Source organism: Podarcis gaigeae, assembly GCF_964106915.1.
Source record: "Podarcis gaigeae genome assembly, chromosome: 3".
Lineage (NCBI taxonomy): Eukaryota > Metazoa > Chordata > Lepidosauria > Squamata > Lacertidae > Podarcis > Podarcis gaigeae.
The window spans coordinates 108,679,673-108,705,665 of record NC_139680.1 but is presented as its reverse complement, the minus strand read 5'-3'; the positions used below and the strand labels follow the sequence as shown (position 1 = coordinate 108,705,665).

Genomic DNA, 25,993 nt, shown 5'->3' with positions numbered 1-25,993 from the left:
AAAAATAATGTGGGATGTACCATGAAATTGTTCAAGAGGGAGAGAAGCGCAATTTTATAGTTTGGGGGGCATCTAGATGACTACTATTTGGATTTCCCCCCTAAACCAATTTGCTAAGCATGTATTTATAAAGTGGCATAAGAGCTAAACTTTTATTTAAGGGGATATAAGATGTGATATGCCAAATTTGCTTATGAGGGGGAAAAATATACCAATTCTTTTGCAATTGCTTTAGCTCATTTTTTTAAAAAAATGGATGGGGGGAACTTGCTTTGCTTAGCCCAATTAAAACTTCAGTTCTCCACAATCGGCAGGGGGGCGGGAGAGTTAATTGGGAAACTGATTTCAGCATCAATGTACTTTAAGCACAGCATATTTTAATTTGGAGAAACTACTTGGTGCCGAAACAAAGGGATTTTCTCCCCAGTTACAATTAATGCTGATATTTGCTTCCATCCCAATGGATGACTAACAATTTTCCTGCTCAGGAACAGATCTTATTCTACTCAAATGTTTCACACAAACAAGGAGACATCCCTTGCATTATCATTTCAATGTGACAAAGGAATTATTTTGTTTAATTATTTGAAATGCTCATTTTCAACGAGGGGAAAAAGATCAGACCCAGCCCATTCTTCAGGTTGACACTGTTCTACGTTTGGAAATTCGGGAGGGGGAAAAAAAGAAAGCTATTTTGCAGCTAAGTGTCCTCCTACTGAAAACGATGAAATTGGGAGACTGAGTGTTCCAGGAATTTGTTGAACTTGAAATGATTTTCTTATTATTTTTTTTGTCTTCAGCCCAACTTTAATGCCTAGGGAAGAAGCTGTGCAGGGCAGCCTTAATCTGTGTTGGAATAGAAGCCAAATGGCCCCTTTGCCCCATTCCCAACCCCACGAAAAGCATTCCAACCAGTGGTTGAAAAATGCTGTTTTAATTTTCCACTGAAATGGAAAACATCTCACAGGAAACAGATGCCTGTTGCAAAAAAACATTTTTTGGGGTCACTGTGACAATACCACCTTCCCGTGCACCCTTATTCATTGCTGACTGTGCTCTTGTTTCCCTTTAAGGTCTGGCGCACTTGATGATGGGCGACCAAGGTATGGGCTCTGCTCCTTTTCCACTCTGCTTTCATTGTTCCTTTATTTCATTTTGGTTTGTTTCCTTTTTTCTTCTGTAGCTGCTTCAAAATCCATCATGGCAAATGATGGCCAAATGCTTGCGAGCTTTCTTGGGCTGCAAATAAGCACACGATCGCAGTCACATTATTATTTTCTTTTTGTTGTTGTTGTTGTGTGTATATATATATATATATTTATATACATAATATGAATAGTGCTACGTAGAAACTGCTTTTGGTTTTTGTTTTGTTTTTAATTTGCTCCTCAAATCTTTTGATTTCCTTCTCTCTCCTTTTTTTCAACTGTCTCCCTTACCCTACTTGCAATATAATAACTGTCAGCAAAAAAAAAAGAAAGAGTGAAGATCTGATTGGGAAATGGCTGTGTGTTTTAAGCACAACAAAGAGCAAAGGGAGCCGTACTCCCAAGATAGATTGCGAAAGAGAAGAGTCTTGAGTTTGTACATAGCAAGAGAGTCCTGCTTTGCATTAATGCATGACTGTTTTGAAAATGCGGAAAGCACTCGCTCCTGGCTTCTGGAATGCTCAGAATACAGTTTTGCAACATGATGAAATAAGTGGTGTTTCCCCATCACCGTGTACAAACCCCGCTCCCTTTAAAGTCAGTGTTCATGTTACTTCTGTGTCACTCGTTTGAAAATGAAGCATGGGTTACTTCTGTGTTCTCCTGCATGGACATGAAGGTTGCAAAGCAGCCATTCTTAAAATGCGACACCAATTGCATTTCCATTTGTCTTCAAACACTTGTTTCATGCCTTGTCTCTTTTCATGTTCTTGAATTGTGACAGCATTTACATTTACACACACATGACTCTTACTGTTGTTTCTCTTCTTTGTTCTCTCTCTTTCTTTGTCTGGCAATGCTTTCTTCATGGAACCATTTCATCAAATCCATAGGTAAAAGTAAAGGTATTACATGACTTCCTTCCTTCTTTAAAGTTTTGTTTGAATGTCATCTATATATACTTTCAATGTATGTCCGAGTGATGCAAACATGTGTATTTAGTGTTGGTGCACTGTGGTGATGGGAGGTAGGTATGTTTTTTACTGTGAAACACTGCATCAGACTCAAGGTAAGGGGTTGCAAGTAGGAAAGATAGGCAGATGGACTCTCCGACTCAAAAATCGACCACTAAGCTGAAAATTGCTGCTCTTATTTTTAAAAGGAAATCTAAAGTAATTGCATATAAATAAAGTCATTGTTGTCCATACCTGATGCTTACTAGCACCACCATTATTATACCAGACAGTGTGTAGACCATAATAGGTGGCACATTCCTTTTCCGATTGGTTTATGATCTTAGTGTCATGCATGGGGGGGGGGGAAAGAGTGAGGAAATTGGCAGGATTTTAGGCAAGGGTTAACTTGTCGTAGCTTACCGCTCTGAGGAGCGGAATCTGTTACATGGTCTTAGAAAGACTCTGCAGAAGAAATGCATTGTGTGGAAAGATTCAGAGGAGAAATTAGGCAGGGTGGGGGTCCCTATTGGTTAAAGGAGATTGCTGGAAGTGTTGGTGGGCAGCTCTTCCAGGATTAAGGGAGCAGCATGGAAGAAGGATCGGAGACAGGTGTTGGAGAAGGGGAGCTGAAGTCGACTCACCTTCTGAGGTATGTATTCTCTTCTCAATGCCTGGCAAAATGTAAAACTGTCAAAGGCAGCTACGAGGATGATACCACCAGATAGTGACCGAGTGGACAATATTGCTCCAGGCCCAACTACAGTGATGTGTAAGTCCGAGTGCAACTGGTTTTCTGCTACAGAAGCCGGTGAGATTTCCTTCCTAAGTTGTTATCTTCGTTTTTATCAACACCCTTTAAAATAAAATGGGGGAAAGAGATAGGAGAATCAGCAGAAGAGTCGGGAAATGCTTGCCTTTTATCCTTGTTTTGTTTACCTGTGATGAGAGAGTATATCAAACCTTGTATGATATCATTTGGGTAAGTTTGAAATTGAGTTAGTGTACTGTAATTGAAAGCAAAGTGGAGTCCTAGGCATAGTGAAGCCCATTTTGTCGCTACTGATTTCAAAGGGAAAAATGAAACACAGGCTTGATTTTTTTTCCCTCTTGTTGAAATCAACATGCTTATCTTTAGGTTAAAATGCCAAGGTGTGTAATATGCCTAATTATTTTTTTTTCCTGGAGGAAAATTGTTTTAGCAAATTAATTGCACTGGATTAATAGCAGGATGAGCATGGAATGTCCACCCCCATAAGAACACCACACACTAAATTTCACCGAATGTGTTATAAACCACCAATAAAACCCTTTTCATTCTGTTATAATTGTGGGTAGGTTTATTCTTTCATTTCCTTTCATTATCTGGATTCTGCTGTACAGTGAATTCTAGACAACTCTGCCCCCCAACCCCCTCAAAAAAGAATAGTGGCTATTATATGGCTTTTGAAATTGTTGTTCTATTTTAGTGTCTTGAAATGTCAGTGACACAAAGTTAAAAAAGTAGCCCTATAGCCTATTGAGTCTGTGTTATGGTAGGCTTAGAATACATGAAAAGTAATGATAGAGTTCTTGAGATTTAAACGTCGTCGTTGTAGGACCTGTTGTGGAATGGCAAAAGGGTAGAAAACTAATTGCATCTAGACACAGATAGGTAGCCGTGTTGGTCTGCCATAGTCAAAACAAAACAAAAAATTCCTTCCAGTAGCACCTTAAAGACCAACTAAGTCAGTTCTTGGTATGAGCTTTCGTGTGCATGCCCACCTTCTCACTATATAGAAGGGTCTGGAAACTTCTGTTTCAGTGTATCTGAAGAAGTGTGCATGCACATGAAAGCTCATACCAAGAACTGACTTAGTTGGTCTTTAAGGTGCTACTGGAAGGAATTTTTTTTTGTTTTGCATCTAGACAGTTGCAACTGGGTTGCCAATTTTTAGGCACGTGGGCACATTTTGGATTTTTGAGCCAGTACCATGGACAGTTCCCTATCCCTATTCACTGTTTTCTCTCCCCAAGGACAGCCCCTCTCAGAGTTGGTCAAAGTTGGGTCCAGTAGAATTAAACTAAGCAGGGGATAAGCACATAGAGCTGGAAAGAGAAGTGGGAAGAACATCACTCTTCCAACTTCCTCCTTCAACTCTATATCCTTTTCAAGGGAGGAAAAAGGTAAATGCCCCCACCACATCATGACTGGGGGAGAGGGAGTGAGTAATGGTGTGTGTTTGTGTTCTCAGATGGTGTAATGGTGTGTGTTTGTGTTGGTGCCAGGGGGCAGTTCCAATGCACCCATGGTATCACGTTGCCAACCCCTGCCTTAAAGATGACCTTCCAAATCAAAAGACATGTTTAAATTGTCACGTTTCCTGCTTCATGTGTAGTTTAAAAAACAAAGCAAAAACCAAGAAGGCTTTAGACATATTTGTATCCCCTTTCAAGCTTAACAGGGATTGTGCCTGAATGTTCATCTACTGACAATATAATATTCAATTCTGTAATATTTGCCTATTGACAGTACGTCATATGCAACAGGTCTTGTGAAAGCTTAATGAATTTTCTCTGAGGAAAGCAAAGAAGAAAAGGATTATGCCTTGATGTCTAGTTAGACTAATTATCCGAAACCCATATTTACAGGAAATGTCAGGTTAAGAGCTACATGGAGAATTGCTCCCATTTCATGTCAAATGAGGATATGAGCCGTGATCCAGCTAAAATAGTCCAACCACATCATTTTCAGTTTGACTGGGTTATTTTTCTGACATTTTGCTCTCTTGCTTACATTCATTCCTTTGATGTGAGAGCACTGAGATGTGCGATTTGGAGTATTATTGATAATTTATATTGCATGCAAATTATTGCTGTGAATGGAAGGAAAAATGGGAATTGAAAATTTGCTCTGTTCATGACACTGCAATATCAGGCAGTATATAGTACTGCATGAAAAATGGATGCATGGTATGTGGCAGCTTTTCTTATATTTTATTTAAATCAACCAGCACTGGCCAACACTGGTTCTCAAATACTCAGTATTTATTTGGTGGGCTTGAGTACATTTTTACCTTCTCGCACTGCAGTCCAGTGCACACTTACTTGGAAATAAGCCCCATTGAACATAGTGGAACTTATTGCTGAGTAAACATTCATAGGATTGTGTTCTTATTATACTATTATCCTTGGTTGAAAACTTTCTGCTGCAATGCTTTAACCCCCCCCAAAATAGTCCAGTATGCACATATAAATTTCTCTTTCCCTCTCTCTTATCACTTGGTTAATCCATATCTCATAAATCTCCGCTCAGTGTTTTAGCTGTCTCTGCTGAAAAGCACTGTCTTAGCTGATACTTGGTGATGTGAAAGTTGTATCTGTGGTGACTCATCTTCTGCTGGGTCATTCACACCCATGCGGGCTATTTCTTCATTGTGCACTCAATCAATATACATGTGTGAAATGACCTTTAGAAAGATTTATGGAAGAAGGCAAAGCCATGATCAAATTTTCTGCAATCCCAGATTATACCTTGCAGCGTATCCGACATTCATGTTTACTATATTAGTATAGCAGTTTAAAATAATGAATTGCTAGGGGTATGCATTTGTTTCAAAAACAAATGCAAAATGAAACAAGGGCACATCCATTCATTTTTAATCTATTTCTATGTGAAATAAATTAAAATCCTTTTGTTTAATTTCTCCCATTTGTTTATTAAGGTGGGGGATTTCTGAAACTGACAAAGGGGCACAACATTGCTTTGCATTGCATTTTTATATAGTTACATCTAGGGAACTTTCTTTAGGGAGGGGGGTTCTTGGGGTGTTCTGAAAGTGTGAAGGCATGAATATTGCTCTGCCTGAAGCACTAAACACTGGGATGCTTAGAGAATAGGAAACCTATTTAATTGTGTATTACACAGGGACCCTTCCCCCAATATATCTGAAACTTGGCATGTCTGAGAGCTTAGGGGCATTGTGCAATATTGGCACAAGTTATGGCATTTGGATGGAAAACTCCTAAAGTGCAGACATCAGAATACAGGCTGGGTCTTCATTGCAATAAATGTAGAAACTAAATGAATGAGATTTTTTAAAATAAGAATAATGAGACTCACGGGAAAAAATGAAACATATGAGGCAATAATAGACCAGAAAACAAAACAAATGGGGCTGCCAGAAAGTAATTGAAAAATGGCATGAAAAATTTCCAAGCACCCCTTTTGCTATGAATGATGCAGCTGCAGTGCCAGCAAAGCATTATGCTACGTGCTTGCATTGCATTGCATTGGTATAGTGGGTTTGCAGGCCCCAGTTCATACAGCAGTGCAGTGTGCTTTGGGATTAGGCTGCTTGCATCTCTGGGTAGACTGGGAGATAACTCCCTCCCCAGCTGTACTTACCCCTTCCTCTCAGCCCTACTGTGTACCTTCCCCCACCCAAGTGTTTTCCCCCAGGTGGAATGTGTCATTCAACTGTGACAGTGCCTCTCTAGCTGTTCCTCGATGGAGAGATGCATAGGCGGGTGTCTTGACTTCTGCATCGCCTGTTGCAAAAAAGGAATGCAGCAGAGTTACTGCCTGCCCACCCACCCCCTGCCCCAATTTGCCTCTGGCTCTAACCTTCCCTGACATATTGTCCTTTGAAAGTTCCCCACAATGGAGTGCCAGCTCTCAGTCTGAAAAAGGTTCCTCACTGCTGTTCTGTAGCCTTAATGCGCAGGCGCGACTTAACAATCTGACCAAGCGGTGTCTTGTGAACCAGCGTGCAGTGGTGGAGCTTCATGCTCCGGCACCGGGGGTCGGAGAGCAGGCGGGGTGGGGCTGGCATGTGTCCTGGGGGTGTGGCGCATGTCCTGGGGGTTTGGTGTGCTGCCTGTAGGGGCGTAGCGCCCAGCGCGGGTGGGGAACCAGCAGCGATGGCACCCCGCCGGGATCGGGCTGCGGGGGGCAGTGTGCTCCCTGCGCATGCCTCTTCCTCTGCCAGTGCCAGCATGGAGCTTTTACAATAACTAAGCAGGAAGGCTAAAATTTTAGAAGGCTGCCGCTGGGAGGCATTATCAGGACATATAAGTCCTGATAATGAAAAGCGGGTGCTTTTCATGCGAGGAGAAAGTGTTTGCAAAAAGTGCTGTCTCATTTCAAAAGCAGCTTTACTTTGAACCCTTTCTGGAGCCACCTTGTCATGGCGTTCCCTCCCCTTTGTTTCCCAATCTTTTTGACAAAGTCCCATGTGGGTCTAAAGCCTATATGTTAGGTACCTTAGGTATACCTTCAGGTACACTGGCCTCGGCCCTGTATGCCTGAAGTAGCGTCTCTACCCCCCATCATTCTGCCCGGACACTGAGGTCCAGCTCTGAGGGCCTTCTGGCAGTTCCCTCACTGCAAGAAGCCAAGTTACAGGGAACCAGGCAGAGGGCCTTCTCAGTAGTGGCACCCTCCCTGTGGAATGCCTTGCCATCAGATGTTAAGGAAATAAACAACTATCTGACTTTTAGAAGACACCTGAAAGCAGTTTTTAATGTTTGATCTTTTATCGTGTTTTTAGTATTCTGTTGGGAGCTGCCCAGATGGACGGGGTATAAATAATAATAAAAATAATAATAATGATGATGATGATGATGATATTTTTATTTTTATTTTATTAGTTTCTTTAACAAAATTTATATACTGCTTGATCAGATTAAAACTTCTAAGCTGTTTACAGGAACTATTGACATTGTCCATGAAAAAAATTTAAACAGGGATCATTAAAACGACCAGTGAAAGTAATTAAAGCACGTTAACATCTATCTGTTGTGATAGGTGTCAGGGTACTGACAACTTCCCCTTCCCACACAGAAGCTAGAATGCAAACATGGGGAGTCCTTTTGCCTGAGCTGCTTGAGGTTTGATGTAAGAATTCCTGTTGTCACACCAGTTCAGCCACTTGCTGTCATAGACTTTACTGCCAAGAGCATGATACAGTAGAGATATCACGCTTCTGTGTAATGTACAAGGCAAAGCAGATCTATCTGTCTTTCTTTGAATATGTAATGATAATTTCTTCAAATGTCTTAAAAAAAATCATATGACATTATGAAACAGGAGGGCTCGCATATTATTTCAGTAATCTTATGCATAAGGATTGATTGACCTTCAAAAGTTATGCTGTGTTAATTTCCTGTATGAATGCATGGTAACGGAATTAATGAAATTAAAGGAAGGATTATTAAAATTTGATGTAAAGGGCATATGCTGGCACGATGAAACATCCTCTCCGTAACATCAGTGTGGGAACCAAACCCCAGACTTTGATATCACTTAATGCTTTTACACCAGTGGTTCCCAAACCTTTCCGGGCCACTACCCTCTTTGCTCTATAAACTCATCTCCAGTTCCCACTACCCTATAAAAAGCATTATTCAGAATAAACGTTTGTATGACCCACTGAGGAAGATAATAGCAGGATAATATTTTTTTTTTAAAAAAGCAATTTATTGAACATTTAAATTAACACTATTTAGTTTTATTCAACAAAATTGATGAGCTTGATTCAGTGATTCCAGCTTTTCAAAGTCCGATAGTCATTTAAACCCCCAGCACCCTCCCCTGCCACCCCCTTGCCTCTTAGCACCCCCACTAGGTAACCCCCCCCCCACTGACCCACATGCCCTGCCCTCTTTGGGAACCACTGCTTTACAGTCATGCTAGTTATGCCCCTCTGTGGCAAAGGACGATATCTGGAGTGAAAAGGAGAATGGAAAACATTTTCTCTGGTTTTCTGCAACACAAAAAAAAACTTTATTTATTAAGTGCACTATCTTTGAACCACGTAGCCAAGTGCTCTTGCTATATTGTTTTAGATGCCTGCTGAAAACTAATAAAAATAAAAATCAGCAAGCCTACTCGGACATAATATAAATTGTTGTTCTTGTTGTTTAGTCATTTAGTCATGTCCGACTCTTCGTGACCCCATGGACCAGAGCACGCCAGGCACTCCTGTCTTCCACTGCCTCCCGCAGTTTGGTCAAACTCATGCTGGTAGCTTCGAAAACACTGTCAAACCATCACATTCTCTGTCGTCCCCTTCTCCTTGTGCCCTCAATCTTTCCCAACATCAGGGTCTCTTCCAGGGAGTTTTCTCTTCTTATGAGGTGGCCAAAGTATTGGAGTCTCAGCTTCAGGATCTGTCCTTCCAGTGAGCACTCAGGGCTGATTTCCTTCAGAATGGAGAGGTTTGATCTTCTTGCAGTCCATGGGACTCTCAAGAGTCTCCTCAAGCACCAGAATTCAAAAGCAATAATATAAATTGGTTTGTGTATATTTTGGGTGTATTGCTGGTCTGATAATTCATTATGTGTGTGATTATGTGGTCTGTATTCCCCCTAAAAACAAACAAACAAGCAAACAAATATAAATAAATAAATAAATAAATAAATAAATAAATAAATAAATAAAATTATCATCCAAAGATAGGGGTTGTCATGGAGGTCAACATCCTTTCCCAACAGATTCATGGGGGGCAGTGGAGGTCTTGAACCACTGCCTGAGACCGGTGATCAGTTATGTGTTGGCAAAGAAACTGAGGCTTAATCCAGATAGCGTATTAGTTTGTTTGGTCATCAGGAGAAGTGATTATGGAGCGGGCTGTTTTGGATTAGTATCATGCTCATTAAAAGGTCCTGGGGCTCTTTATTTTGTGGGTAAGGGGAGGGGTGTTCTTATGCCTTAAAACATTTATATCCTGTCTTTTGGCCTCTCCAATGGCTCACAATATCACATGGAACAATCCATTACTGTCTGTAAAACACACACACACAATGAATAAATACTATATCCAGGCAGAATCATGGAATTGTAGAGTTGGAAGGGACCCTGAGAATTGTCTAGTCCAGCCCCCTGCAATGCAGGAATATGTAGTTGTCCGCTACAAGGATCAAACTTGCAACCTTGGTGTTTTCAGCACCATGCTCTAATTTCAAAACAAACTCAGAAGTTCCAGCAGTGGTGTAGATTTCCCTACAAATCCATACAGAATCTCTGGACCAGGCTTTAGAAACCGCTGTCTCAAAGTGCTCATAGCCCTAGCCTGGTGTAGCAAATATTATTTAGCAAATAATGGTGGATTTTTTTGAGGTGATGCATTTAGGGGAGTTTAGTAAGAGTGCAGTCCTATGCAAAAGTAAGCCCCATTACGTTTGCTGGGGCATAACCTCAGAAAGGTTTGTATAGAATTGCACTGAAGAACTTAGGCTCAGAATTAGCCTAAATAAAAACAAGTTATTTAGCATTTTTCTCAGCTCTTGTGCTACCTGCTGCCCTCGCCCTCAGAAACCCAGCAAGTCTCTGTGTCATCACTATCCATAAAGAATCTTTATATATATATTTTGGGGGATACACCAAGTCTTTTATTTAAAAAAAAAGTCCTAGAAGACTTTTGGAAGTCATCCAGTTCTACTAACCCTTCTGACTTCCTACCTCAGAATTACCAAGTCTAAGAGCCTCCTGCCCAGGGACATAAATCATTTTAGCATGTGTGTCATCTCTGCTGTTCGCTCAGAATGAGAATAAGATTTGCTTTTTTAAAATTCACATTTCCAGCATGAGAGATACAGAAGAGGCAAGGTGATATCTTCTATGGCACCAACGACTACTGGTTAAAAAGAGCATGCAGGCATTCAGCTACTCACAATCCTATCCAGTGAGCCAGGATCTCACCTTGCCTGTTTTCATGGAATTCCACCTCTGTGATCCATATTGCATCATCAACTTCTGTTATTAATTATTACAATAAATGACACCAACAAAAATCAGCACACAATATCAGTTTGTAAGGAAAGGAGATGAGGAATGGAAAACAAGAGTTGAAAGGTTCTCAAAGTGTCCAAACAACCACTTTGAGAACCGTACATTTGTATTCTAGCCTTTATCCAAGAAGCTCAAGGACATTTGAAGAGTCCACCCCATCCCAAAGTTCAAGGGCACATTCCAACCAAGCAAAAATTGTGTGAGGTGTAAAGACTGGGCTGTGTGTGTGGCCTGGGGACAGTCTGGGGAAATTTCCAGGGCAAGCAGGGGAGAAGCTGGATGTGGCTCCCCCACCCCCACCCCACGATCTTCATGGCTGAGAGGATTTGAAGTGGTTCTCCCCAGTCTTCGTTCAGTGCTCTACTGTCAAGGGCTCTCCCCAACCAAAGGAATGTGCATGGCAGATAGTTAAGTATTTACAGTGGTACCTCGGGTTACATACACTTCAGGTTACATACGCTTCAGGTTACAGTCTCCGCTAACCCAGAAATAGTGCTTCAGGTTAAGAACTTTGCTTCAGGATGAGAACAGAAATTGTGCTCCGGCGGCGCGGCAGCAGCAGGAGGCCCCATTAGCTAAAGTGGTGCTTCAGGTTAAGAACAGTTTCAGGTTAAGTACAGACCTCCGGAACGAATTAAGTACTTAACCCGAGGTACCACTGTATTGTCAAAGATAACACAGTCGCTTCTCTACATCTGGATATCCATATACAGTCATACCTCGGGTTACGAACGCTGAGGGTTGCACGTTTTGGGGCTGCAAACTGCACTGAACCTGGAAGTACTGGAACTGGTTACTTCCAGGTTTCAGTGCTTGCACATGCGCAGAAGCGAAAAATGACATCTTGCGCGTGCGCAGACGCGACGCTTCAGGCTGTGAACGCTGCGGGTTGCGAACATGCCTCCCGCATGGATCACGTTCGCAACCCGAGGTATGACTGTATACTACTCTAACTACTAGGCAGCTATTCCCAAGTCCACACTCCATGGAACGGTTGCAGCATCAGGAGACCACTTCCTCTCCACCTGTATCTTTCACTGACAGGCTGCGTGCACCTAGCCAGAGAACGCATCTAGGTGGAAACTTCCTCTGCTCACCCCTTTTCAGTTCCATCCTGGTTCTGGGAGACAGTGCTGCATGAGAAGAACTTGGCCCTTCACTTGCCTGACTTGCCTCTTCCTCCTCTTCTTCTGACCCACCCTGTGCTCCACCCTTCAGCTCTGAAGCTTCCTCTGCCTCTGACTCTTTCCTCCTGGCTGGTACAAGTCTCCACAAACCACTGTCCCCCTCTCCCGAGTCAGACTCCAGCCCCTCTTTCCCCCAGTGCACACTCGTCAGCATCCTGCCAGTCTCTGACATCTAATTACCATATTAAAAATTATTCCTGTACTATAAACATAATCTTCTAAATCAGTGGTTCCCAATTGGTGGTCTGTGGACCCCAGGGGGGCTAGGTAACCTACCCAGGGAGTCTGTGGCACCATCCACATAACAAAAACTGCCATACAGATATCTAAATTGTCAAAAGTAGGGGGTTCATGGCTTGGCCTTTGGAAAACAGGGAGTCTGCAGGACTTGACTTATTGGGAACCACCATTCTAGATGGTTTACATGGAAAATTGCATCTGCTATACAAGGCAGCTTCTATTATAAAAAAAGGGGACACACAATAAAGCAATATTGTTTGATTCTTAATTGTTTGTTCATATTCACTGCTTGTTCGGTATTTACTGTTTGAGATTCAGCCCCAATATGCCTCTTGCGGTGATACAGGAATGAGGAAGTTCAAGAACCCTCCCCAGGCCATTCACCCCTCACTGATCATGTTCTGTGTCCTCCTTGAGTGGTCTCTGGAGCAAACAGGGCATGACTACAGTGGTCTTAAAGAATGTGCACATCCGGACTATATGGGGTGGGAGACTTTATCTCTTCTTCATTGGACTTCAGCAAATAACCTCGTTTCAGTAGGTGCCTACCTGTTTGACATTACTGTGAAAATAAACACGGGTGCAGGCACATGAGAACTGGTTGTCTGAGTCCACTCAACTATGCTTTCAGCCTTCCTGCTGAATGTAATTCAGCCAAAGATATAGCAAAGAAGGTCTTCTTGTCCAACCCAGCAGTCTCTTTCTTCATGAAGTGTGGCATATAAAATCCTCGCACCTATCTATGTCAAACTAATTACCCACCGTGAGACACAAAGAAAAACCCTGAACATTTGTACCTAGCTGTAATTCTCCTGAGACCAAAAAAACTGGAAAACAGGCCAGAGAGAGATCTAAAAATATATTTCCTAATACTCTTACCAGCTAAAGGAGATAGTAAGGAGCTCCTTCCATTTCCTGAGTAGTAATAATAATAATAATAATGATGATGATGATGATTACAGGTAGTTTCACAGAAATATGATTGTGTTACCATAATAGAACATCCTGTTGTGTATGCATAGGTTAGAATGCCATGGGGAAAGTACATAGAGAACCATATGGGGCACATTGGTCACTAGAGTTCTGGAGCCAATGTTCTGACTGGTAAATTCATGGAGGCTTTCTGGCTACTAACCATGGTGGTTTTATTCTGTCTCCACTGTCAGAGGTGGTGTGCTGGAGATCACAAGTGGGCAGAGTGCTGCTTCACTCAGGTCCTCCTTGTAGGGTGCCCCATTGACATTTGGTTGGCCACTTTGAGAAAAGGATGCTGAACTCAATGGGCCTTTCGTTTGATACAACAAGGCTCTTTCTCATATAAACCCCAGCACTCAGCAGCTAACCTTTCCCACAGCAGATAAGGGGAAATGAGGCTGAGGTCTCCTAAGTTATAAGAAAGGAGATTCTGATTAATCATCAGAAAGAACTTTCTGATGGAAAATGCTGTCTGGCAGTGGAACCAACTCCCTCGGGAGGTGGTGGACGCTCCTTCCATGGAGGTTTTCCAGCAGAGACTGGATGGTCATCTGTCTTGGATGCTTTAGCTGAAATTATGCATTTTGGAGGGTTGGAATGGATGGTCCTCTGGGCCTCTTCCAACTCTACAACTCTTATTATTCTTCAGAAGGTCAAGCTACACATTGCATTTCTGGTGCCCCCCCCCCCATCACCCATCAACAAGCAGCATCCTTGGCAATAAATGTATTGCATTGGAGAAAGGACAGAAGGGGTGCTGCATTTCTCCACTTCCAAATGCTTTCCCCTATGAAATTTCCCTTCCCAAATGACTTTGATGTCCCTCAATGTTCTGGAGCTGTGTTCACTTCACCAACGTGGGTCTGGAATCATGAAGGTATAAAAGCAGCTGGGTGTGTGTGTGGTATTTTCAGGTGGAAATAGGTCGCCCGAGGAAGGTTCTGCCCTCCTTCTCCTATGTGATTATACTTCAGGGTGATTCAGCCAAACATAAACAGTGTTTGCCTAAAAGTCTTTGCAATTAAGTTTGATGGAACTTCTCTTTGGATAGTGTCAGTGTGCTATTAATAAAGGCCCTCTGCCAGTATGTTAAGATCTGCTAGGTAGGCTCCTCTCCCAGACTCTGAGCTTATTATAACTCTGATTTTTATTATTATTATTATTATTATTATTATTATTATTATTATTATTATACCATCCTATACCCAGAAGGTCTCAAGGCAGTTCACAGAACAAAATCAAAATCTAAAACTAGAAAATATGTAATCAAAATAAAAACAGCAACCCACATTAACCTCCCTTCCCCCAAAAACCCACATTTTAAAAGGGCATAGGATGTCAATCAAATCATCCAAAGGCCTGATTAAAAAGGAATGTTTCTGCCTGGTGCATAAAGGTGTGTAGTGAAGGTGCCAGGTGAACTTCCCTGGGGAGACCATTCCACAGATGGGGAGCCATTGCAGAAAAGGCCCGTTCTCATGTTGCCACCTTCTGGACCTCTCAAGGAGGAGGCACACAAAGAAGGGCCTAAGAAGATGATCTCAGGATCCGAGTAGGTTCATATGGAAAGAGGCAGTCCTTGAGGTATTGCAGTCCTGAGCTGTTTAAGGCTTCATAGGTCAAAACCAGCACTTTGAATTGGACCCAGAAACCAATTGGTAGCCAATGCAGTCGGACCAGGATTGGTGCAATATGCTCAAACCGCCTTCCTCTGGTTAGCAACCTGACCACTGAATTCTGCACCAGCTGAAGTTTCCAAACTGCCTTCAGAGGCAGCCCTACATATAACACACTGCAGCAATCTATGCAGAGCATAGACAACAGTGGTTAGGCTACACCTATCCAGATAAGGGCATATCCAAAGCTGGTGGAAGGCACTCTTGGCCACTGAGGGCACCTGAGCCTCGAGTGACAGCAAAAGATCCAGGAGTACCCCCAAGCTATGAACCCGCTCCTTCAGAGGAAATGTAACCCCATCAATAGCAGGTGATCTCCACCCTATCTGATCTAGGGAACCACTCACTAACAGTGCCTCAGTCTTATCTAGGCCAGGTGGATAGAGGCAAGAGCAGTTCCCTCAGGCTCTCAGCAGGGTGGTCCTTACATAGTAAACATGGTCCCTTAATATATGAGATTTGTGTTTCCTGGCTGGAAAACAGCTGTTTAGGAAGTAGATGGTGTACTCAGTCTTGTCTTCCAAGTTTGGGCTTGTCAGGAATTAATACACAGGATTCTGCACCAGCTGAAGCTTCCATAGTAGTGCTGCAATATCCTGCCCACAAGCCACATCGTAGATTGAAGGAATGGGGATTAGGCTTGCTCTAGTGGTGATTGGCAGAGGTCACCTGTTTTCACTAGAAAAAATCCACGAAGGTGTTGCCTTACTTCAATGCTGGTCAGCCATGCTGGGCTAAAAGAAACCATTTACATACCTCTTCGTTTATTTCCTATGAGCAGATAGAAATGGCACGTGCCCAATTTCTCCCTACCTCCCTCGCCTCCGCTGCCCAATTTGCAGGTCATCTTTCAGTTCTTCCTGCAGCACTTACTAAATTAACATCTGACACATTTTAAGGGGGACAGGTGATAAACACGCGTACCTGGCAGACTTCGCTTCCTCACAGTTCATCAGCACCTTTCCCACTCCTATCTTCCAGCAGCAGAAGAATGCTTCATAAGAAAGGCTCTGCTTTTCAATCAGAAGATTGCAGCTTAAGCATTCTGAACATTGACACCATGTACGTACCTTCTAGTCTTTCTTTGGTGATCACTCATGACCAAGCAAGATTGTCTTCCATGAACACAAATCTTAATGGTGTGTCCGTAAGTGACTGTGGAGGCCAATTCTGGATCCACACTCCCTTCCACTGTGGGGACATAGGTACATGCAGTTGAACACTCTACATTTCTTTCCACTCTGACAAAAGATATCTAAGACAATTTTTAAGGGGATCCCGAAGAAGAGACTATCATTGCCTGTCAACCCTACCTTTACCTCCTCAACAAGGCACTGCCAACCACTTCTCCCCACAGCTGTTTCTGCACAGCAGGAATGCGAGAATTTGATTCAAAAAGCCTAATCTTATGGCGCCAGTTGCACATTTTTTGGTGATGAAAATGTAGTGAATGTGTTGCAGGAGCTGTTATGGCCACGATTTTCTCCTAGAAAAGAAGTGATACCCGTGATAGTCATAACTGAAAAATCATGTGAAGATGCATGAAGGAAACTACAGTTAGGATAAGAAAAATGTCCATCAAAGCTTTTCAAATAACCAGTGCCTATTAGCCACGGCTATGTGGATCCTATGCTCTTTGCAGTGGGCAGTATTTGGACAATAGAATTATAGAAATGTGGAGTTGGACGGGACCCTGAGGGACATCTAATCCAACCCCCTGCAGTGCAGGAATCAACTAAAGGATCCATGACAGATGGCCTTCCAACCTTTGCTTCAAAACCTCCAAGGAAGGATAATCCACAAACTTCCAAGGGAGTCTGTTCCAACGTCAAACAGCTCTTACCATCAGAAAGTTCTTCCTGATGTTTATTCGGAATCTCCTTTCTTGTAACTTGAAGTATTGTGACATGTCTTGTGCAGGTATGGATGCATCTTTCCGGGTTTCTGTGGCCAGTTTGCGTATGTTCATTCATAAACCCTTTCTTTATACCTGAAGGAGCTTCTCCACCCCCATTGTTCAGCCCAGACACTGAGGTCCAGCTCTGAGGGCCTTCTGGCGGTTCCCTCACTGCCAGAAGTGAAATTACAGGGAACCAGGCAGAGGGGCTTCTTGGTAGTGGTGCCGGCCCTGTGGAACGCCCTCCCATCAGATGTCAAAGAAATAAACAACTATTCGACTTTTAGAAGACATCTGAAGGCAGCCCTGTTTAGGGAAGTTTTAAATATTTAATGTCTTATCGTGTTTTTAATATTCTGTTGGGAGCCGCCCAGGTTAGCTAGGTTTCCCCAGCCAGATGGGCAGGGCATAAATAAGAAATTATTATTATATTATTATTTAAATCTGCATTTTTGCTGGGGGGCAATCCATGTAAAAGTGCATTATTTTCAGCACCTTTCCCCGCAAAGTTCACATCTGTGCATGCATTTTACCTAGAATGCACTTATTGTATACATTTATCATGGAATACACATTGATGAAGTACATCACGGTACTTATTGTGGTGTGAGGGCTACATGACAATGTTCAGATAAATGGGGGAAATAAAGGACAAGTTGGTTTCTGCCCAAGCATTTGTCCGGGAACTGCAAATTGGGTCACTTCTCTTAAAACTGCAGAATTGAGTAAGATCTCCAAGCAACTCTAGTCTTGTGGTAGTTTTCATTACTATGCAAGTCAGAGTTGCTCTGGGGAGCCTCATTGTGTGTGTGTGTGTGTGTGTGTGTGTGTGTGTGTGTGTTTGTGTGCACATAAAACTGAGCGAATGTGATGTGGGTAAATACAAGTGCCTGTATTATCTCAGCTTTCATATCAAAGCAGTTGGCATTACAGTAGTAGCAAAGGGCAGCAGTGATATTTATGAAAGAACATTCGTTTCTTGTTCAAGTCTTGCTATGTGCCTGACACAGTTCTGAATGTTCCTGTTAGTCATGTTACCCAAAGATCATTTTCTGTTCTCCATCTCTTTTTACTTCCTCTGTGTATATTCTCTCAACACCTAAGACTGGGTTGTAGCGGAATCCTGTCCTTCCCCCTGGAGCTTTGAATTGATCAGCAAACTCCTTACCTTGCTATATGGGATGCGTGTTCTGCTGGTATGATAAATGACATATCCCAGGGTGTTGGTGGGTTCGTTCCCCCTCCCCATGTAAGCGTCTTGTCAGCTTTTTTTTTTTTTTTTTACCAAGCGTGAGTGATTTTCAGTGATTTTCTTTTTCTGCAGATACTTCAAATTGAATTAGAACTCCAGAGGGAAAATATCTTATTCTGCCATTAATTTACAGATATATAATCTCTTAAGGACTGAAGGTGTCTCCCTCACCTTTTCTTTCTCTGCTCTCCCTACCTGTTTTTAAGCTTCTGGCTAGGATAATGAGCCCATATATTAATTTTTAGATTTCTCCCTCTCACCCCAAGATACTATGACAACTCTGCTCATTGTTAAAAGAGTTGATTTTTTTTTTCTTTGGCTTCTCTTTGGGGGTTTGAGCAAACCGATTTCACAGTTTTATCATGAACTGCGCCTTTCTGTCTGCTTCTATTATTATTATTTTCCCCCACCATAAATATGTAACTATTGAAGCTGGCTCTTCTCTTCTCCTGGATGCCCCAGAAGTGAAAATACAAGAGAGAAAAGGAAATGGCAATAAAGCTTAGATCCCTTCTGGTGTGGGTCATTGCCACCTTCCCTACAATGAAAGGAGATGACTAAGGACTGAACCAAACCATAAATGTTCTTCATTTGCTCATTCACTGGCAAATGGATAAGGGGAGAAATCCAGTTCCGTTTGCATTTAAAGGTACTTTGCAATACAATACGTGAACTGGAACAGAGCCATCCTTTGAAATTCACTGAATTTTGCAGTACAGTTGTCCAGCCAAGTAATGTATACAAAAATACACATCCAGTGGATGTCCACACAAATTTATGTATCAATGAAAATAATTTGCAATATAAATTATATTAGGGGAAAATGTGTATATTATGAAAAAAGTCATGCTAAAATGTGTCTACATTCTCATGAAGACTTTTTAAAAACACATTGTGTATGTGTCTGTGTGCATGAAATCTTTCATGATTTGTTCCATTCACACCATGCAGTCGGGAACATCCTACAACCATCTGTGCCATTATGAACAGCACATTCAATACATGCTTGCTGTAAGATGCTGCAGGCTGTGTTGAGAACCAGGATGTTCAGATCTCGAGTCTGCCGTTAATTTAGTAGGGCTATCGTGATGACCTCCTTAAGGAGCTGTTGCAAAAGTCAATGTACCGTAAGCACTTACTGTTAAGTAGGCAGAACTGGAAAATACTCACCTTGTTTTAAAGATTTTCAGTTCATTAAAACACACATGAAAACACACTTTTTTGCGCTTCCTTGTTCTGAATATATTAACACAATTCTTAGTATTGTTCTTGGAGAAAGCTACACTTGACAAATTCCTCTTCTTGGACATCTTGTTTTCTCCACACTAAGCTTTTAGTTTGTATGTAGTAGCACTCAGTTATATGAATCCTGAATCCGTCCTCAGAAACAGGTTTACCATGATATTCTTGCTGTTTGTAAGAACTAAAAGTTGTATCCAATACTAGTTCTGTTCTGAGTAAACCCGATGAAATTAATGGCCATGACTATCCTGGGTCCATTAATTTCCGTGGGTCTACTCTGAGCAGTTGGAGACAGTCGTAAGCTTTAAAGTTTCTTGCTCCATACTACCTATAAATCAGCTGTTGTCTTTTCTATCCTAAAAAAAAAAGCTTCTCTTGATCATTTTGATTTATTGATTTGGCCCCTCTTCTGTCTTTATTTATATGTGTGTCTTGAATGCCTTGTCCTTTTTCAGTGTCTGGTTTTTCTTCCTTCGAATTCCTCTTTTTATCTCCTCCGATTCGTTTGCTGGTCACATCAGTCTATTGAAACTGCTTTCTTTCTTCACAACCTGATTTTTCTGTTTTATTTCTTTGGGATCTTTGTGGTCCCCCCCCCCACACACACACACTATTGATATTTTCCCTCTTCCCACCTAAAGTTCTCACAGTCTTTTTGTGGCTTGGTTATCTTGGTCATCATTCATTCTATTCTTATCATCATTTAATCACCAATAAGTTTATTGTTCTAGCCGAAAGCCATGACAACTTCATAACAGTTTGCTGAACTACAAACCACAATAAAAACAATAAGGGATAAGAATTATTACCATTCCAATACTTACTGTTCCTTTCAAAAATCCTGTTAATTCTCCCCCTCCCTCTTTCTGTTGGCATTCCAAAGTCTTCTCTTCTGGGATCCCTTTTCAATTTATTTATTTAATCTGGCCTCACTTATTTATTAACATGAATTTTGTTGGGTTGTGAGTCGTTTTGGGTTGCCTTGGGCAAGATAAAGTGACTCACAAATTTAATAAATAAAAATAAAATAAATAAAATAAAATATTTTCCAATGTTATGTTGATGTCTCGTTTTCTTTCTACCCCATATTTGTCTTCATCCTTTTCAGTTAATACCACTCCCAGTTTACAGCTGTCTTTTCCAAGATGTACCCTTAAAAAACAGCAACCCACCCACCTGAAATGAACTTTTGATTTGTCCTCAGAGTTCTGCTTAGGTTCCCTCCTTTTCTCTGCCTTTTTTGCTTCTGTGTTTATTTAATTTTTGGCACTTCATAATTATAAAGTTTTTTAAAAAAGAAAAAGAAAAAGCTTTTCATCCTTTTATTTCTTCCACTGCTAAATCTTGTTATTTCTACTTTTAAAACATCTCTAAGATGAATTCTTTTCATTTGATTGCTATCACAAGAACACTGTTCAATTCTCTTACATTGTCTAGACTTGATTGTTGTAGTACTCTTCTATCTGGCCTGATGTCTCATCTACAGACAATTCCCTCTATTTTAAATTCTGCACCTCCACATTTCTGCACTTCTTTCTGCTTCACATGGGCTTCTATTTCCACTGAAGATTCAATTTATACTCTACCTTATACATATCTTCATACTCCAGCTCCTTTTTACTGTATCTTTCTTGTCCCTCTCCTTTGCATTATTGCAGAGCTCAACTAATTGCCAAACTTAAATCCAATTAGTCACCTCTTCTTCTTCTTCTTCTTCTTCTTCTTCTTCTTCTTCTTCTTCTTCTTCTTCTTCTTCTTCTTTTGCATCTGCTATTCCTTCCAAAAAGCTGTGCTTTCTGATAGTAAACCATTAGTTTGGGTTTTCAAAAAGTATTTGAAAAAAGAGTTATTTATCAACATGTTTAGTTGCATACCCTCCAACATTTCTCCTATGAAAACAGGGACGTCCCATTCCATAATGATAATTTTACTATTTGTATCCCACACATCTTACTGGGTTGCCCCAGCCACTCTGGGCAGCTTCCAACATATATAAAAACATATATAAAAACTTCCCTGTTCAAGATTGCCCTCAGATGGCTCAGGGGTCAGACAATTCCACACCCTCCAACATTTCTCCAATGAAAAATCAGGGTCGTCCCTGGAAAATAGGGACATTTGGAGGGTCTGTAGTTGATTCAGCTCCATTATTATTGCTATTTTTGTCCCTTCTTTCTCTCTTCTTTTGTCATAAGAACAGCCATTCTGGATCAAACCAAACACCTAACTATCCTAGCATCCTGTTTCCAGTAATGGCCAACCAGATGCCTATGGGAAGAAGACTCAACCAGGACATGAGTGCTTCTGCCTGTAGTTCCCAGCAAACAGCAGTGGCTGGTGCTCATTGGGACTAGGAGGGAGAGAGGATCACAGTTTGTGGAGCCAGAACCAATGAAAGGCAAAGCCCCCCCTTGCCTGGTTGTAAGAAGGCCAGCAAATAGAGGTCTCTGAGGCAGTGCCCAAGTTGCCCCAGCCTTCACTGTCAGCAAATGACATACTGCCACTGAAGCTACTGGTAATACAGAGTCATCATGGTGTCTCTTATTTTGGAGGGGAAATGCAAATCATTTTCCCTCTATGGGTTTTTTGGGGGGGAGGGGAGGGGAAGAAGCAGGCCATCTCAATAGTCTAATTCCATCACTCATGCCCTGCTCCCAGAGCTAAAACTCAGAGGAGAATGACAACTCATGTGCTTAGTTCAATGACTCACCCCACAAAATGATTAAAAGGTAGACCTATCTGTCAAATTGAAATACCCCCCTCCATCTCCCCACCCTTCCCCCTCTGCTCTACATGCAACCAAACCATTCTGAAAATCCTATCCTTTAGAAAATTACATATCAGTTTCACTGGTATCCGTAAATCTCCCGGTAATATGTATTGTCATTTTTGGTGAGGTAGGAACAGCTACAGAAATAATAGAGAAGGCTTCTCATATTCAAAAGAACATAAAAAGAACTTGTTGGATGAGGCCAATGGCCCATGTAGTCCAGGATCTTCTTCTCACTGTGGCTAGCAAGGTGCCTTTGGGCAACATGCAAACAGGATCTGAGAAAAAGAGCTTGTCCCCTCCTGTGGTGAAACAATGTTCAATTTCTCCACCCACCGGCCCCTAATCTCTCTTCTAGAGATGTTCTGCTCTTACACTTCCTTTGCTTATAAAACTAAAGAGCCAGTGTGGTGTAGTGGTTAAGAGCGGTAGTCTCGTAATCTGTTGAACCAGGTTCGCTTCCCCGCTTCTCCACATGCAGCTGCTGGGTGACCTAGGGCTAGTCACACTTCTCTGAAGTCTCTCAGCCTCACTCACAGAGTGTTTGTTGTGGGGGAGGAAAGGAAAGGAGAATGTTAGCTGCTTTGAGACTCACTCGGGTAGTGATAAAGCGGGATATCAAATTCAAACTCTTCTTCTTCTTCTAAATGCCTGGATTACCAGATTATTGATTTTGTCATAGTGGGCAGCATCCACTATGGATGTTTCCTGTGTAAATCCCACTGACACAAATGGCAGCTGCACAAGATCTCCATTGCACTTCCACAGCCCCCGTTCTCTGCCTTCCTTTTTGTGTCCAAATAAACTGTGGGTAGTAGAGTGTAATAAAATTATCACACTCTTTTTGAAAGATGTGTGCCTCACAGACTTTCAAATTGTTATTTGACACATGTATAAAAGCATTAGGAGTAATTTCTTCATCAAAGTTAATGCACAGATATTAAATAGTTTAATTGTCCCACACATATGATTATGCAAATTTAAACTGCCCTGTTGTGTTGCATGTATTTTTTGAGTCGGATCCAGATGGAGATGAAATTACCTCTCTAGCTCCATTTGGAAAATTACTTTTATCAAAAGATGCTTATTCTCTAATAAAGGCTGTGACTGGGGATCTTGGTTTATGGTATTTTGTATCCTTCCCACATCATTTTGAGAGAAACCCGTCCATTAGTTAAAAAGGGTGTTGTGAGAGGAGAAGGAATGATGATTTAATTGCCTGAGACTTCCCAACCACAGTTAATATCAGCACATTTTGCAGGTTCTCAGATTGTGATTAAGGACCCTGTGTGCTACATCTTAGCTTCTGTTCAGACAAAGTCAATGCATGAAAGTCAGTAGTAGGGGCATTGAGACCATATATTTTTATTATTTTTGTATGTTTTTAGAATCATTCCTAGACTTCTTCCCACAGGGAGCACAGGGTAACTCACAGCAAATTCCACTCTCCACCCCTCCCTTCATCCCCCCATAAAATATTGGGGGGGGGCCCTCCCAAGTTTATGGGAATTGCCATTCAAATTGTGTGTGCCATGCCATGTGGTCGACTATACAGACAGGACTTACCTGGGGCTCCCCAATATTTTATTCAAGTTGGCACCTCTGTGAAAACAGCAATCACTAACACAGATTAAAATTGGATTCCATTAAGTGTTCAAGAGGTCAACTGCTCCCTCCCATAATACATTTTACCATGGTGGCTTTTTTTGTTTTTGTATGCAGTCATTTATGACTGCAGCTGGTGGGCCCCAAAGCAAGCATGAGCTTTCCTTTTAAAATTCTTTATTTCTTTAAATTATTCTAAGTGCAAGACAGGTAACATAAATAATAGGCATAATTAATAATAATAAAATGGATTCAAATCAGCAGCAGTAGCCCAAACAGTAGTTACATTAAACACTAGAAGATGAAGAGTTTGGATTTGATATCCCGCTTTATCACTATCCAAAGGAGTCTCAAAGCGGCTAACATTCTCCTTTCCCTTCCTCCCCCACAACAAACACTCTGTGAGGTGAGTGGGGCTGAGAGACTTCACAGAAGTGTGACTGGCCCAAGGTCACCCAGCAGCTGCATGTGGAGGAACGGAGACGCGAACCCGGTTCCTCAGATTACGAGACTACCGCTCTTAACCACTACACCACACTGGCTAGAGAGTTGTTCTTGTTTTTAAATACCTTTAAGGGACCTGCAAGCATAGAGGCATGACCCTAGAACAGGCTTTCTCAACATCCCTGAACTACTGGTCCTGCTAGCTAGGGATCATGGGAGTTGTAGGCCAAAAACATTTGGAGGGGGAAGCCTGCCCTAGAACATGACAGCTTACTAAAAGAAATCAGTGGGTTTGAGATTCCAAAGGGAAACATTATGGCATGTCCCTATTAGTAGTGTGTCAAATCCAAGGGTTATGCTACTGATGCAATGTTTGATTTAGCCACCTCTGAATTATAGATCCATATTACATTTCTTTTATGGGCAGATTCAAGTCCAACAGCATCAGCACATTATAGATTCTGAAAATACGTCTTTTCTGTAGTATACCATGCCCCCATGTATTTTGGGGGACTCAGATTTAAGAAAATGGGGGGAGATGGCCCCATGTATAAGATGCCACCTAATTTTTTACATTATTTTTAGGGGGGAAACCTAGTCTTATACACGGAAAAATATGGTACTTTAGACACAAGAAGCCATCTTTGTCATGTCTAGAGACTCCATAGTGTCCACATGTGTTTGATTCAGCTGTTTGTTTACATTCAGTGATAAGGTGGTACCTGATTTTGGCAAAGTGCCTAGATTTGCAGCATCTGCCTTACACAGAGTTTGTGTGGGTGTTTCACTTATTTACATAACTAACCAGCCTGGTGCTTAAAAGGGAAAGCAATTGCTGACAGTCAAAATACAGACGATTCACGTTGCCTAGTATCTAACACATATATGCGCTAATGGATTTGACAGATGCAAGAGTAATATGAACCTTGATTTTTGGCTCGGTAAATCTGGACTCCTACAGCACGGACCCACAGGGCCTTTTTATTCACTGAGTAACTTTCAGAGGCAAACTCTGTCGCCTCCTTTCTCTTTTTCTTGCTGTCTTTCAGTTTGAATTGCTACCTTGCAATACCTCCAGTATGTAGCTAGTGGCCTAAATGCATGCACAGAGCATAGGGTATATTGTAGAATAGGAAAATCTTCAGAGTGTGCTTTGTCTCCCGTTTAACCCTCCCTCCCTTGATGTTCCCCAGGATGCCAGGCTACTCTTGCTTCAGAGTAGACCTGGTGAGCGCTTTGTTCTCACCTCACCTCACCTCAGGTCATCACATGGCCCTCCTATGGGTTTCTCCTACCTTTTAGAGCCTAGGGTTTGCCGATCAGAAGGTCGGCGGTTTGAATCCCCACGATGGGGTGAGCTCCCGTTGTTTGGTCCCAGCTCCAGCCAACCTAGCAGTTCAAAAGCACGAAGTGCTTGTAGATCAATAGGTACCGCTCCAGCGGGAAGGTAAACAGTGTTTCTGTGTGCTGCTCTGGTTCGCCAGAAGCAGCTTAGTCATGCTGGCCACATGACCCAGAACCAGTAAAGCGAGATGAGCGCCGCAACCCCAGAGTTGTCCGTGACTGAACCTAACAGTCAGGGGTCCCTTTACCTTTTTACAAAATTAATGCAGTTTCTCCCCGCCACCCCAGCGATTTTTCTTGGGCTCCCTAAGAAATGAGGCTGCCAGCCAGTTAATTAACTTGTCAACATTTGGGTCATCTGCAGCAATGAGGCAAAGGGACCCACCCTCATCCTTGCCTTCCCATGCTTAATGGTCGGTCTGATGAAAATAGCAAGTACAATGAGGCTTTTCCTGCAGCCACCACTTCAGCTAATCTCAACTCCCTC

The 25,993-nt window shown here is 42.0% G+C and overlaps 1 protein-coding gene across 46 annotated transcripts in view; it reads left to right on the top strand.

Annotated features, from left to right (window-relative positions):
* NRXN1 (neurexin 1) overlaps positions 1-25,993 on the top strand; it is a 988,232-nt gene that overhangs the window by 128,257 nt on the left and 833,982 nt on the right. For all 46 annotated transcript variants that reach the window (XM_083733051.1, XM_083733048.1, XM_083733042.1 and 43 more), the window contains one exon: positions 1,074-1,103. In XM_083733051.1, the coding sequence (XP_083589177.1) occupies positions 1,074-1,103 (30 nt within the window). The remainder of the gene's footprint in view (positions 1-1,073; positions 1,104-25,993) is intronic.